This window comes from Serinus canaria, chromosome 2 (assembly GCF_022539315.1).
Source record: "Serinus canaria isolate serCan28SL12 chromosome 2, serCan2020, whole genome shotgun sequence".
Lineage (NCBI taxonomy): Eukaryota > Metazoa > Chordata > Aves > Passeriformes > Fringillidae > Serinus > Serinus canaria.
The window spans coordinates 110630663-110644975 of record NC_066315.1 but is presented as its reverse complement, the minus strand read 5'-3'; the positions used below and the strand labels follow the sequence as shown (position 1 = coordinate 110644975).

At 38.7% G+C, this 14313-nt stretch overlaps 1 protein-coding gene across 1 annotated transcript; it reads right to left on the bottom strand.

The window, feature by feature from the left end:
• Positions 1 to 9412: 9412 nt before the first annotated feature.
• On the bottom strand, positions 9413 to 12842 carry PPDPFL (pancreatic progenitor cell differentiation and proliferation factor like). Its single transcript, XM_018910013.3, has 5 exons — positions 12763 to 12842; positions 12579 to 12675; positions 11485 to 11574; positions 11300 to 11399; positions 9413 to 10874 (listed from the first exon to the last, which is right to left on the bottom strand). The coding sequence occupies exons 2-5, from the start codon at positions 12631 to 12633 to the stop codon at positions 10862 to 10864; spliced, it is 258 nt and encodes an 85-aa protein (XP_018765558.1). The 5' UTR covers positions 12634 to 12675; positions 12763 to 12842; the 3' UTR covers positions 9413 to 10861.
• Between the last annotated feature and the right edge of the window lie 1471 nt (positions 12843 to 14313).

Below are 14313 nucleotides of genomic sequence, written 5' to 3'. Positions count from 1 at the left end.
TTCTGAATCCAGCAAGGACCATAATGCAGGCTAGGAAACTTCACCCACACAATTATATTTCATATCCCCTTACCACTTTAATAATAAAAGAAAATATATATTTTGCATATTTTCAGCTGGCTTGGTAGAAGTTGTTGTGAAAGCTGTCATTAACTATGGCGCTTAAAAGATAAACCACATGGGAAATTTAACAATGTAAATTTTTTTTTCAGTCTGAAGCTCAACTCAATTAAATAATATTTTAATGATTGCATAAGCATTATAATGAATATAAAATTACTGGGTCTAATGTTACTGTTGTATTTCAAAAAATAAAAAGAAATTTAAAATATACAATGTATGAAAAATTCTAGACATAAGTTTATGTGTACATACAAAAACGTGCTTGAAAGTGCTTTTTTTGGCAAAAATGTAGCAATCTCCTAGGATAAAGAAGGCTGCTGTATTAGAATATAGTATGTGCAGAAAGAATTTTCCCTGCAGAAATGCAAACACCAATACATAGTGTCCTTGATGATAAACTTTTCTGGTACAGGCCCTGACAAAGGCATCATTGATGGTACTTTGGTGGTTTGATATCCAGTGCCAGCCTGGCAAAGTTCAAGACACATTTGGACAATATTCTCAGGAGCGTGGTCCTGCTCTTGGGGAGGGTGCTGTGCAGGGATGGGAGGTGGAGTCAATGATCCTTGTGGGTACCTTCCAACTCAGCTTATTCTGTGATATGAGACTGAAGAAGGGGAACTACAAAATTAAATAGATTGCTCTATGAATCACCCATTTTATATGAAATAAAAAATGCTGATGAAGTTTGAAGATTACGCAGCCGAAAAAGTTAGTGTATGCTAACAAGAATGTCTATGGAAATGCTGAACACTGTGTTGATAATTTTAGAGGGAGTGGCTATGGTTGAATAAATACAATCTGTGCTCTTTAAAGTGCATTATAGAGCATTGTGTTGGTTTTAGCTGAGGTAGAGTTACCTTCCTTCACAGTGGCTGGTATGGGGCTTTGTTTTGGATTTGTGCTGAACACAGGGTTGATAAAACAGAAATGTTTTTGTTATTGCTGTGCAGGGCTTGCACAGAGGCAAGGCCTTTTCTGCTTCTCCTGCTGCCAGGCTGGTGAGAAAAGTGGGTGTGAATGGGAAGTGGGGAAGAGACAGAGAGGATAAGTGACCCAAACCTAGCAAAGGGATATTCCAGACCATATGGCATCATGCCCCATATATAGTGTGGAGAGAAGAACAAGGGCTGGATGTTTGGAGTGCAGGCTTTTGTCTTCTCAAGTCACCATTACATGAGATGGGGTCCTGATCTCCTGGAGATGGCTGGACACCTGACTGCCCATGGGAAGCAGTGAGTTAACTCCTTGCATCACTTTGCTTGTGCATGGCTTTAGCTTTCCCTATTAAGCTGCCTTTATCTCAATCCACAAGTTTTCTACCTTTTACCCTTCCCATTCTCTGCCCAATCCTGCTGGTTGGGGGAGTTAGCAAGCAGCTGCATGGGGGCTGGCTGCTGGCTTGGAATGTATGTCTGTGTATAAAACTTCTAAATCATTTCCAGAAATACTGGGGCTTGCATTAAGTAAGATATAGCAATGATGCTTTATTTTATATTTATCTAGGTTTTTCAACAACATTTTAGCTTATATTGAAAGAAAAAAGCTTGTACCTACTGTATTATGTTTAAAATCCAACTTCTAGACCCCATATGTTAGAAATCACTGTTGCTATTCACTGCTATTCCTATTCCTGCCCAGACAGTCTTAACTGGCAAGAGTATTACAGCTATAATCTGGGAAACAATTGATAACAGTCAGTTGAGTTTGCAGGGAACTGGAAAAAGAAGAAACCTGAAGGCAGAGTGCTTTTATCCCACCTTCTCTGTTCCTGTTTCTCCCTTCTCAAACATTTCTGACTTTTCATATCTTTAAAGACTGACTGTAAGTCTGTAATTCTGTTGACTTTTCTAATGTACAATTCATTAAACAGCCCCTCATTGCCCCACAGATTGAGAACTCTTTGTGTCCTCATTTCATGTTTTGTAAGAAAGCAGGAATAATTAGACAATAATAAAGGAAATCTTGGCAAGTCTCAAAAGAAAATTCTCAAAAGAGAGATTTTGCTTATGTTTTTACTGCTCAAATTGTGCCTGCTCTTTGAGATGACCCAAAAACTGTGGTTCAATAAACACTGAAAGTACAAAGAATTCTCTCTCTCCTTCACTCCCATGTGCCTTCACACACATTAATGTAGGAGGCTCATAAAAGTGAAGCACCAGGGATGAGGGCCTTTATTTAGCCAAGGCATAATAATTTAATACAAGTGTAATGCACATAATGTGTTGACTTGCAAATGGAATAATCTAGGATCTTCAAATGCACACTTTCAATAAAAGAGTAATTTAAGAGCACTTTTTTAAACTAATGCATTCAGACAATGTATGCCCTCTCTATTACCTATTCATGGAGTTGCTGCTCCCTCATACACTTGAAATAAATGTTGAATTGACTTTCTAACTAATTATAGAACAGTGTTAAGCAAGTCACAGCACAGTAACTTCAGCTATAGTGTCCTGGGTGACTTATGTAAGACTAGAGGCACTTGGATTTCTTGGAAATAAGGATCAATTGCTAAGGCAAACTCCTCATCCTGTATTTGTAGTACAGTCTTTCAGCAGACAAACATAAGCAGTGCTCTTTCTAGGTCACTCCTCCACATCAGGGAAATGGGAGTGAGCTTTATTAACTGAAATTTATTTTCAGCTGGACAGTCTTTTCAATCCTGAAAAGACACCATAAAATTGTCCTTTAGCTCTTCACACTGAAAGTGCATCCCTCCCATCAACTAAATGGATACCAAAATAGCTGAAACCTTCCTAAAAATATGTCCTTAACTACATTTTTCCATACACTTCATAGTCATTCTTCATACTGCAAATTATATAAATAAAAAATTAACTTCAGTTAATAAATTTGATTATTTATCACTAAAATGTATCAAAATAATACTATCATATATAGTTGTGTTTCAGATATAAATTCTCAGGAATTTATATCTGAAGCACAACAATTACATCAATCTCTGAGCATTGATTTGCCCAAGAATTTTCAGCCCATTAGAGGTTCCAGTCCCTACAGCTAAAATGTTCATCAGACTAAATAAATAAATAAATACATACTCCTGGCTGTTTTACTGTAAAATAATGAGCAACCTCCACTGGTTCTGTGCCAAGATATTTGTCATGCTCTGTCATGACCCCAGATAAACCTTTAGATTTTCTTTCTGACAATTTGCTGCAGCCAGTCAGGGTTTGCTTTGTTCATCCTCCTTCTCTGCTTTCAGCCTGCTTATTTGATATCTCTGGTTTAGCTCTGAGACATCACTGTTAGTGCTCTTTAGTGGAAGGAAGACAGAATTTAGCCCCCATACACAATTTACTGCAGCATTTAATGTCACTTTCTCAGAGATTAGTAAAATTCTTGTTCTCTCTGGTTTGCAGGTAAATGTTAAATTCAGGTTATTCCTCCCTCTGAATCTTATAGAAGTCATTGTTATGAGCAGTCAAAATGTTTTGATATATATTTTCTGTTCTTTAACTGAAATACTGCATATTTTTTAAAAAAATTATGTTCTTCCAGAAATTCACAAGGTTTTGAATTAAATTCACACACGGGGTATGTCTCAAGGAGTTTTTGCTTGGCTACAACCCGTCACCACGTGCCCCATAAAGACTTCATCCACTTCAATGTAACATGTGCATAAAACTGAGGGGGCAGGGGTGAGGGAGAGACAGGACAACACTGCGACAAGGGAAGCAATTTCTGAGAAGATTAGCCCATAAAAGAGGTCTTGAACAAAACTCCCGTTAGCCACTGCAGGAACAGATCCTGTCAACACCTTCCAGGGATGCTATTTTTCAGCCTAAAAGTCAAGGTTTTATTGAGGTAAAAGATTGTGCTGCAGTCCTGCCCCCTGTTTTACAGCCACATTGTGGTTTCTTTCAATCCATTTTCCTTCTTTACATTTGGCTCAGTATAAATGATAGGAGGGCTCTTGCTCTTTCTGAGCTTCTAATATCACTTAGATTATTTCCTGGACACAGCAAAATACTTTTGCATTTGGAGGGGGGGGGGGGGGTGGCCAGGGGGAGTGTTGACTTTTTTTTCTTTAACCAGAGGCAGAAAATATGTCCTAAAGATAGGCTGACCCATTCTAGGCTTAAAAGAACTGCTGACTGCCCTGGCTGTCCTTTCTCTCTCATTTTCCTCTTTCTGTGTAGGTGCTAAAATGAACTTTGCTCTTGTATTGTTTTGGTTTTTATTTTTTTAATTTGTGCAAAGAAAACGAGGGGGAGAGGAGAGAAGAGTAAATGAGCATTGATAAAAAACTCTGTGAGCCTTTGAGTCATAATGATCCCTACATATAATTAAGATTTTAGGTAGGTGTGAATGACTATCTCAACCATCCACCTTGTGATCCTTTTTGTTGTTTTGGTCTTTTTTTACTTCAAATCCATCAACAATGAGTTTATTACAAAAAGCACTTTTCCTTTCTCTGTATTTTTAAATGCCAGAGAAGCTTTAATGTCCAAAGGGAACTGAAGGGACATCCATTTTCAGAATTAGTCATAAAGGCCTTATATAATTTTATAATGCCAAGCAGTTGATGCCTTTCAAGATTAATAGCCAATGCTATGTTGTAAAAATGCAGAATAAAAGTCAATCCTTACATGAGAGAGTTACAGCCTAGGCACATTCATCTCAGAAGGTCTGAGCTGACTGGTTTAGTTACTGGAGCTCTTAGTGGTGGGAAGGTGTTTAAAAAGTATTTTTATTATAAAGGTGTCCCCTCCAGACAAAAAAGGAGTTAAATTCACAGTACAGTGACAGACACACGGAAAAACAACTTCCCCACTAGATACATTAAACAGTAATATCAAAAAATTAATTTAGCACAATAATTATAACATCAAGTAGAACTAGCAGGGGACGTAACAATTTATTTGCAAAATGTATTTCTGTTTGTCAGTCTTTTGCAGCCACATTAGGAAGAAATACAAAGGAAGTAATACTTCATCAAGAAATATATGTCTCTGGAAAGCACAAAATGTGAAGGAGGAGGAAATTTTTATTGCCGTGTTTTGTTTTGGTTTGCTTTTTTCACAAATGGATTTTGCATTTTGCAGGCAGGCATTTCATTGTAGCAGAATGTGAAGGTATTAATACATAAAGCATACAGTTCCCTTGCCTCTTACATGCAACACTCCACTCAGTTTGTTACTGCCATGGAGATGTTGGGTAGCCACTAACACATCCTGTCAGTGTGATGCTGTGGTGGTTCCAGACTTCATCTGAACTTAAGCATGTGGTGAGTCAGAGCTGGAGTCATGGCAGCATTTAATTAACTTGCTTAAAATATGTTGGGAAAATACCTATTTAAAGATATTTATTTCATTGTGTATTTTACCTCTAGTATTATCCTTCCACTTCTGGACTATTGTGAAACAGTGAAACATGACTTTTATAGGTTCTTAGAAAGATGATATTATAGAAATATGAAATATCATGTATCATAATATCACCTTAGAAAGATGATATTATATCCAAACTAGGCTTACTGTAAGAATCTTTTACAGGTTCCAAAGTTCTATTCAAAATGTAAGAGGCTTTTTTTCAAGATGAAGTAGCTACTCTCTATGTAATGCAATAATATGTAATAATGGAATTAAAACAAAAAATAAATGTACAGTAAATCTTATGAAAGAGACCATTAAAAGCTATTTTAAAATTAAATTTTCAAAAAAGTGAATTTTTAGTTGTACAAGTATTTAGTTGTGATAAGTAGAACTTTTAAAACATATTCGTTTTTTAGATATTAGGGAATTTACTCATTAAATTTCATTTCAAAGTGAATTTGGTGGCAGTTCAGGATCCAAGATTTCAAACTGGCCAACATTTTGATACCATGCCAGTACTGCACCAAAGTGCAGGAAATACAGCACTTTTTCCTTCTCATTTGGCTCACTTAGCAATGGCCCGTAAACTAGAGTCCAAAACATACTCTGGGAACCTGGCTTTTAGCTTTGACTCACCGAAGCAAAAAGCACATCTCCAGCTGCTTCCACCTATTGATCTACTTCCACTGTGCTGAAATATTCTTGAAGTTGGTGTAGCTGGATATTAAACAAAATTACGAAACTTCTTCAGAGAGATCCTTGAAGAGAAGCTGGAATCAGCACTTTAAAACTTTACTTGCTATTTAGGTTGTGCATTTCTGACTAGCACCTTACCTGCTGTTCACAGAGAAATTCAAGTTGGTACCAGTGGGAAAGATCTTTAAAGATGAAGGTGCTCAACCACAAAAAAATTTATTTTACTTTATTTTACTTTTAGGCTGTTTTACAGACTCTCTAGCCCTGACTATTTCAAAGTCAGGATGAAGTGATTTTTCACTTTGTGCCAAAAGAGCGACACAAAACAAACCAAAACAAATGGAAAGAGAAACAAAATCAGAATACCCCTCTGAAAAGTTACTTCCAGTATTGCTGAATTTCTCCTGGACATCCAGGCTTCAGTCTGTCCTGGAGATGATCCCTGTAGGGTGGCTGACATCAATCTGTACCTTGGTTCTCCTCTATAAACTGACAGGAGAGTTTTATCTTGCACCCAGGGATGTTACCATCAACTAAACAAGTGAAGTGAGATTATGTCTTCTGTACTACAGGTATAAATGAAAATTAATTTTGTTGATGCTAGAGACAGTTGAGTTTGAAGGAGACACAGTGGTTGACATAGCTAAGAAAAGCAACTTTTTGAGTGTAGAGGCCCTTTTTTATTCCTTTTATGAGCTGCTCTAACATTATATCTTGTTCCAGATCATGCTCTGTCATTTTGACTAAAAGCACTTTTATAATTTTATTTTTGAGAAAAAGTCAATAGAGTGTCTCTGAACATACCATCGAGCATTGTAAGTGGGACCTGAATCTTCTCTTTTGTCCTAGGGCTGGGAAACAGCAATTTCTTTCCCTGCAGTTTCTGAGGGATGGAAGTGGGAAAAAAAGGAAAAGAAAATGTTTTCCACAACTCCCTCCCAAAACACCGATCTGATTCTCTTCCTTAGTAGTGATAGCGTCTTTCTATTACAAAAACCTGTCTTCTAGTGATTACAAAAAGTATATTTCACATCTGCTGCTGCCAGAACAGCTTAAAATGGCATATGACAGAGTGTGTGACAAAAGAAACCTGACAGAATCCCTCCATCACTGAAGAGTCAGCCAGGGCAATGAACATGGTCATGGTCAAAATTTTCAGTCAGCAGCTGTATGTGCAATAACCCGAGAAATGTTTTGCAAACAATATTAATCCTGGGAGAAATGTCTGAGTAAACCCTGCTTGGGTTTTCCTTCATAGAAGAGTTGAGAAGTGACAATAACAGAGAGCCTTCTTTCAAGAAGAAATAATGAACTATTATTTAAGATCATGAAAAAAAAAAGAGGGATTTGCAATTATTTTCAAGTATCAGGATGTTGAAATACTACAAAGAGAAGTAACCCTAACCAAAAAATGACAAGGATATTACTTACTCCTAAGAACTCAAAATTAGTTTGATTTGCTGTTAGATTTTCTCTTCATTTTATATTGAAAAGCTGTTGTATTTACCTTGGTCCATTTATCATTCTTGCTTCTGCAGAAAAAGCAAGTTTATTTAAAAAAAAAAAAAATCCCATTTCACTGTAATAGCTACAGTCTTTAGAGTTAATCCTCACTATTGTCCACCCACAATATACAGTAATTCTTACCTCACATACAGGCAAGAAAACTCTAGGAAAGAAATGCAACTTTACAGTATTTCTTTCAAATAACAACTGGGGAAAAAATTCATTATTATGAATTTCTCTCTCTAAATGTGCAGAGCAGGCAGATTTCATCCTTCTTGAACCAAAACAAATGATACAAGAATTTTCTTCTATTTTAACTTTTAAATAGGATACTATTAGGATCAGGACACTATGACTTAAATTTCCTATTATTAAGAATCATTGCTATACTTGGGCTTAAGGTAAAGAAAACAAAAACTTTTTCAAGGCCCAATCTTTCTCTCTCCATTCCTAATTTGGTTATGATAGTTGGATCTAAGTTTGTATTTACATGATAGCACAATTCTTGTGTCTAATACTTACTTTTTCCAGATGCATAACAATATACAGATAAACTTAAAATAGATCTCTACTTATAGACCTTATAACAGCAAAAAAGCAAAAAAGGGTTTATTTTCTATTACAATTAGTCATTGATCAAACATTTGTACCTGTCTTGCCCAGACTGGCACACAAAATCACAGTTTTCCTGTTTTCCTTACTCCAAGTGACATTTAAACTATACAATATAGGTTCCCCTTCCCAACTATCTCGGCTTCTCTTTAAATCAATTAAATTTTGGCTTTCCCCTCCTCTCAAAGGTGCAATGAATTGGCATTTAAATCAAGAAAACTAACATTTCTCTATTACTGAGACATAAAAAACTGAAGCTCCTTGTTTGCAAGCACTTTCATGTCCTGTTTACCCATTTCCTCTCAGGAGTTTGTTATAGCAACATCAGATATTAATTAATGGAGCTGGCCCACTGCATACTTTGAAGGACTGGCACAAGTCACAGTGAGCTGGCAGGGTGCTGCCCAAATGCTGAGCTGATCACAGTAGAAGAGGATGTGGATGGCATGAGGACGCCTCTCTAGAGCAGGGATTTCTATCATATTGATGCCAGTACAAAAACAAGTTGTTCATAGGGCCAAGAAGATGAAAGCAAACAACATGCAGCCTTCCTCCCCTCACCACACCCTGAAAAATAACTGTGTTTTGGTTCAGGGGAGTTTTTGTGGGTTTTAGCAGCTTGTCAGCTCTTTAAGCTTGTTCTGCATCCCAAGTTTTGGCTCTGTAAGGACAGAAGCAGCTTAAGCTCAATGACCAATATGGAAACTTGTCACTTCTTTTCCACAGTGCTTCCTGAATCTGTTATTTCACATGTGTAATAGTAATGAGGCTACAGCATCTCTTTCTTCTGAGATTTCTAGAGAGATCTTCAAAGAGAGTCTCAGTCACCTTCTTCTAACTCTGGTGCTGTCTTTCTGTCTTCCTTTATAGCATGGCTTTATAGAAAAAAGTGTAGGGGCTTTTTCTTAGCTTGCACTCCTTTTCCAAGTCACATCAGACCTTAAAGTGACTAAAGGAAGAATGTGATGCACACACATAGACTCTTGAGGGGGTTTTAAATTTTTCAAATACTTTGTTTTAAAAAAGAAAAATAAATGCACATTCAAAACAGAAAACCCAAACCCAAACAACATCTCTACCACAGGCAACATGGAACACCAGTTTGGTTTTGGAGGCCAAAAATAAGTCAGACAAAATATTGATTAAATCTTTATTAATCAAAACATCTTAGTATAAAAAAAGGAAATTCTGTATACTTAGTGAACAGACAAAGATGAAAATTATACAACAGCAGTAAAGTAAGACATGAGTCAATTTAAAAATGAAATCATGTTTTCAGAATTGTGCACTTTTCTGTTGTCATCTGCCATGCCTTTATTGCCTCCAACAAGACAGTAAACTCCCTGAAGCAACCACTTGATACACCTTGGAGTTATACCTAACCATGACAACCACTAACCTGTAACAAAAAGATGTTGCCTACATTAATGTTTGCTACTGTTGGTTCATCCAGTGATGGACAAATATCCAGCAGGTTTCATGACAGTACATCAAGAAGTTGCATAAGTACTAGTCACAAATGGTATCATCCAGCCAAATATGTGTTATTTCCCATCATCCTTGCATTTCAGTCATGCCCAGTAGAATAAACAATCTTTATACTAATTAGTTTCATTTAGTCTTCAGCATTGCAATTACTGTAGTGCCTTTACAGAGCATGACAAAGGCCCACTTGGATAACAACAATACTGTGATTACTTGGGGTGGAGTCCTTTGCCAGATCTAGCCTTCATAACTAATCTGGCATACAGCAGAATATTGATAGGATTAGTCACTTAGGAACAAGTAGATCTTTAAGCCACAACAAAGCAGGCAAAAGAAATCTAAACCAAACTAGAAGTATCAACTCTGATTAAGGTTTTTCTTCTCTTTGGAAGAGGTTTCCATTAGGATTACTTGTTTCTTGTGCATCTCTTCTATTCTGTCCTCAAATACCAGCCTACATAGGTAGGAATGAAAGTGGTATCTGGGTATTTGAAGTTGGGATCTATGCACTGTACTTGATCAAAGAAACCAAACTGATTGTTGCCTGTTCATAAAATTGAGCTTTCTAAAAGCAAAGCTATTGACAAGCATTCTTGTAAACTTACACCCTGTAACTGGTACACAAATACTTGCAAAAAGACATGTACCACACAGAAGTCCTACTCTGGATTACAGATCTGAATCTTGCTTACATCAGTGTGACTGCCTATAGAGCTGGTATCTTAAAGGCAACTTAACTGAATCACCTATTTCAAAGTCATTCAATACACATCTTCCTCCTAAATCTATGGTGTCTTACTTTTTCTGTCACTTTTCTCTAATTATTCAAGTCATCAGGATGTTTATTCCTGGAAACTTTTTTTAGAGAGACATCACAAATTATGGCAAATCTGGAAAGAACACAGTAGGCCATGGATATGTCCATTAAGCAATATCATTTTAGCTACTGAAAAAATATTTTGAAAATACACTTTTCCACTCTCCTAAAGGTTTTGTTTTCTTCTTGCAGCTGAACCCAGACATTAGGAAGATCCCAAGCCTCTTGGAAAAACAAGTCTCTACGCAGCATCTCAGTCAGAAAAGCCATCATGCTGTCCTTTTCAACTGTTGGTACTGCAGAAATATATATATACAGGTTATAAATACAATTTTCACTGTATTTATCTCAAAGATATTTATTTGTCTGCCTAAGTATTTTTGAATGCATTCATATCAGCTTTTTAACATAAAGTAAAAATGGTATAAATGGTTGTGCCAGTTGTATAGGTAGATGATTAAATAAACATCACCATAAGTGTGAAACAGTAATAGGCACTGCCACCTGCATAATGTAAAGTAGCATATGAGTTCATTTGTTAAAATGAAAACAGAGAAAGGTTGTGTAGCATGACACATGATGTATATTCTACTTAAATCATCAAAACAGCATTGCACCTCACCAGATGGTTTTAGCTGATTATGACTTGTTTACTAACACTGTTTCCAAAAGGAATGCAGAGCAAGAAAGTTATCCCCACTGTTTTAAAAGCAGGACTCACCTGCTTGCTGAGAGTGTTTTTCTGCCAACAGTTGGTGGAGAGGGCTCGCTATGGAAGAAGCTTTTTATCCACCAATGTTTATCAATTAACTCTGGTAACCCTGCCAAAGGAGAAAAGCCCACAACATTAGACACTGGATGAATAACAGGAAAAACTGAAAAGTGTTTCAAAGAAGGGAACAATACCATGCAATGCTTTGTCCTGGTCTGTGATGTTCACAGCATCCAAACAGCAGGAGGAGCTGGAAGAAACGCTGGATTCCGAGTTCAGTCTTGCTGTTCGTGGAAAACAGAGACACACACAGTAAAAAAAAAAAAAAAAAAAAACAAACTTTGAGAGAGTGCACTCTTTACACTCTTTATATGTCAGGAGCTTTTCAGACATGCTGCTACCTCAGAGGAAACAATTTCACTGAGCTAAAAGAGGGTAACTGTTCTACTACAGTTTTCATAAGAACTTTGATATCAGTTTCTCTCTCACTCGACTCACACTTCCCTTAAAAGCATACTGAGATCTGTCTGCATAACTTTCACTGAAATCGCTGACAAAGCCACTGATCATGGCCACACTGTCTTGCTGTCAAGGCAAGCAAGTACAGCCTTGAACATTTATGTCCACAACAACCCAATTGCCGTGCTTTCCCCTTCTACACCACTAAATACTACACTCCCATTAGTGTCCATTGGACCTAGGAACCCTAATACACCACTTCTACTCTCAAAGCAGTGATTATTTCACCTACTTAGAAACAAAAATGTGAATTGGCTTGCATTGTGTCTAAATTCACAGAGTGAATAGGAAGCAAAGTAAATAGGAAGTACAGGTAGAAATCATTACTTGCTAGGCTAACACTTTTACTAGGTCACGTTTTATAATTAAATAAATACATGTATAGATAGATATATATATGATAACACCAATAAATCATTCTAAATAGAGTAATTTGAAAAAAAGGTAGATAAATTAATTAAATAGAGTAATTTGAAAAAAGGTAGCCAGAAACAGATGGTCATTAAAACTAAAGCTCTGTGATACGAAAACCTCTCCAAGAAATTAAAAACTATTTAGGCAAAGATAACTCTTTGCCTCCGGCTCATCCAGACATCATCTGAAACATTTTCTGACACTTTTCCTGAGTGTCAACAACCCGGCCACTTTCTCGGGAGAGGCTCGGGAGGCTCAGCCTCCCTCCCCAGGCAGAGAGAAAGGAAGAGGGGAGAGAAGGGCGGGGGGTGTGTTTGGGAACAACGCGCAGCTCCCGGCCCCGCCGAGCACTCACTCCTGTAGTACTGGTTCTTGGCCAGGAGGCACCCGGCGGACGGGACGGAGGCCATGGCAGCGACTCGACGGGGAATCCGGCTTTCTCCGGGAGGAGCCTGCGGGAGAAAGGATTGATGCGCTGTGCCGGGGGCAGGAGGCGCAGGAGCGGCGAGCGGAGCCGCTGGCCGGTCGCAGCGGCTCACCTGCGAGTCCCAGGGCCGGCGGCCGTCCGGAGGCAGATCCCGAGCCCCGCTCCGCAGCCAGCCCCGCCGGGGCCGCGCCGCCCTTTATGGGACGGGCAGGCGGCTCCCCCCGCCCGGGGGCGGCGGCACAGGCGGGACGGGAGTGAGGGACGGGAGAGGATGGGAGCGAGGGGACGGGAGCGAGGGGACGGGAGCGGATGGGAGCGAGGGGACGGAGCCCGCGGCCGCAGCCGCCCTGCACCGCCCGGGTCGGCCCGGGACAGCCCGCGGCGGCCCTGTCGGTCCCTGCTCCTGCCTGTGGTGCCGAGCACATCGCCGGAGTGGGGACTAGGAGCTGCTGTGTTGAATATTCTTTTCCCTACTGGGAATGGGAAGAGCGGGGTGAAGCAGACAGGCGCCGGTTTGGGTAAAGATTTTTGTTCAGAAACGCGAACGTTACGCATATACTCTGATTTCTTTAGTGAAGCCAAAGGAATTCTCTCCACTTTCACGGTAATGGTTAAAACCTGTGATCATGTAGTCTTGGTAAAATTAAAATGAAGTCTAAGATAGATCACAAACTACTTTTACTTTCCCGAGATAAATGCACAGCTCCTTTTCATGGTTGTAATCATATTGTATGGCAAAACTAGTCCAACAGTGTGTGTCCACATCTTTCAGAATTGTCAACAGAAAAAGTAACAAACAGATTTGGCTATTAGGTTTGCTCCCGCTCCACGACAAAACTTTTTGTCCTTCTTTTTTTCCCTAGCAGGGGCTGTGGGCAAGAACACAGAGGTGAGGTGTGTGTGATACCGTGTTACTGTCACGTCTGCTTGAATAGCAAATTCTATCTCATATGATAAAGACATAGCTCATAACTGCCCCTAGTATTTTTATCACAGTGTAAACCACACTGCAGGGAAACCACCTCTAAAACAATACCCACACAACATTTGTAGCAGGTAAGCAGAGTGTGTTTTCACAGACATGTGCTGTCAGAGTCTTGACAATGTGGTGGTCTCTCCTGAGCAAAGACTGAAGGCTCATGACTGAGAAATCTGCAAGACAGACACAGGAAATTCTTTGCAGATGAGTTCATACCAAGCACTAACACCAGGTACCCCATACATTTATCCTGTTAAGAAAAAAAGCAGTGTAAGAGTAGTAGTACTCACTGTTCCAGCTTCTTGTTCATGGATATCTACATGTATTAGCTTGTTAATACTATTAGCCATTAATTCAGTGTATCAGTCACCTCATTTCCTGCTTTAGTAATCAATTTTCATTTTCAGTCTTGTTCTGTTTGAAGGCAATAACTTTCTGCAACACCCCATTTGTTTTTGTCACCATAAATGCCCTCACACTGAGCACTCTGTTGAATTGTCAGATCCATTCCTGAAAGAGAGGAAGCATCTTCCCAAAGAGCCATAAGAAATGGTTTTCTTGGGCTGTGAGGGTGGACATTTGTAGTGTTAGCACTGTGTCCTATTCAGAGCTAGTAACATTATCATTTATTGTATCTGGTTTTTCCTTTCAGCTTTAAAATCCTGTTTTAATGTTTTGGTAATG

Excerpts from the sequence above, each read along its gene's own strand:
- PPDPFL (XM_018910013.3), bottom strand. The coding sequence starts at position 12,633 with ATGGCCTCCGTCCCGTCCGCCGGGTGCCTCCTGGCCAAGAACCAGTAC. Across the intron at positions 11,575-12,578 it reads CAAGAACCAGTACTACAGGA|CAAGACTGAACTCGGAATCC; the intron begins GTGAGTGCTCGG and ends TTCCACGAACAG. Across the intron at positions 11,400-11,484 it reads CCAGGACAAAGCATTGCATG|GGTTACCAGAGTTAATTGAT; the intron begins GTATTGTTCCCT and ends CTCCTTTGGCAG.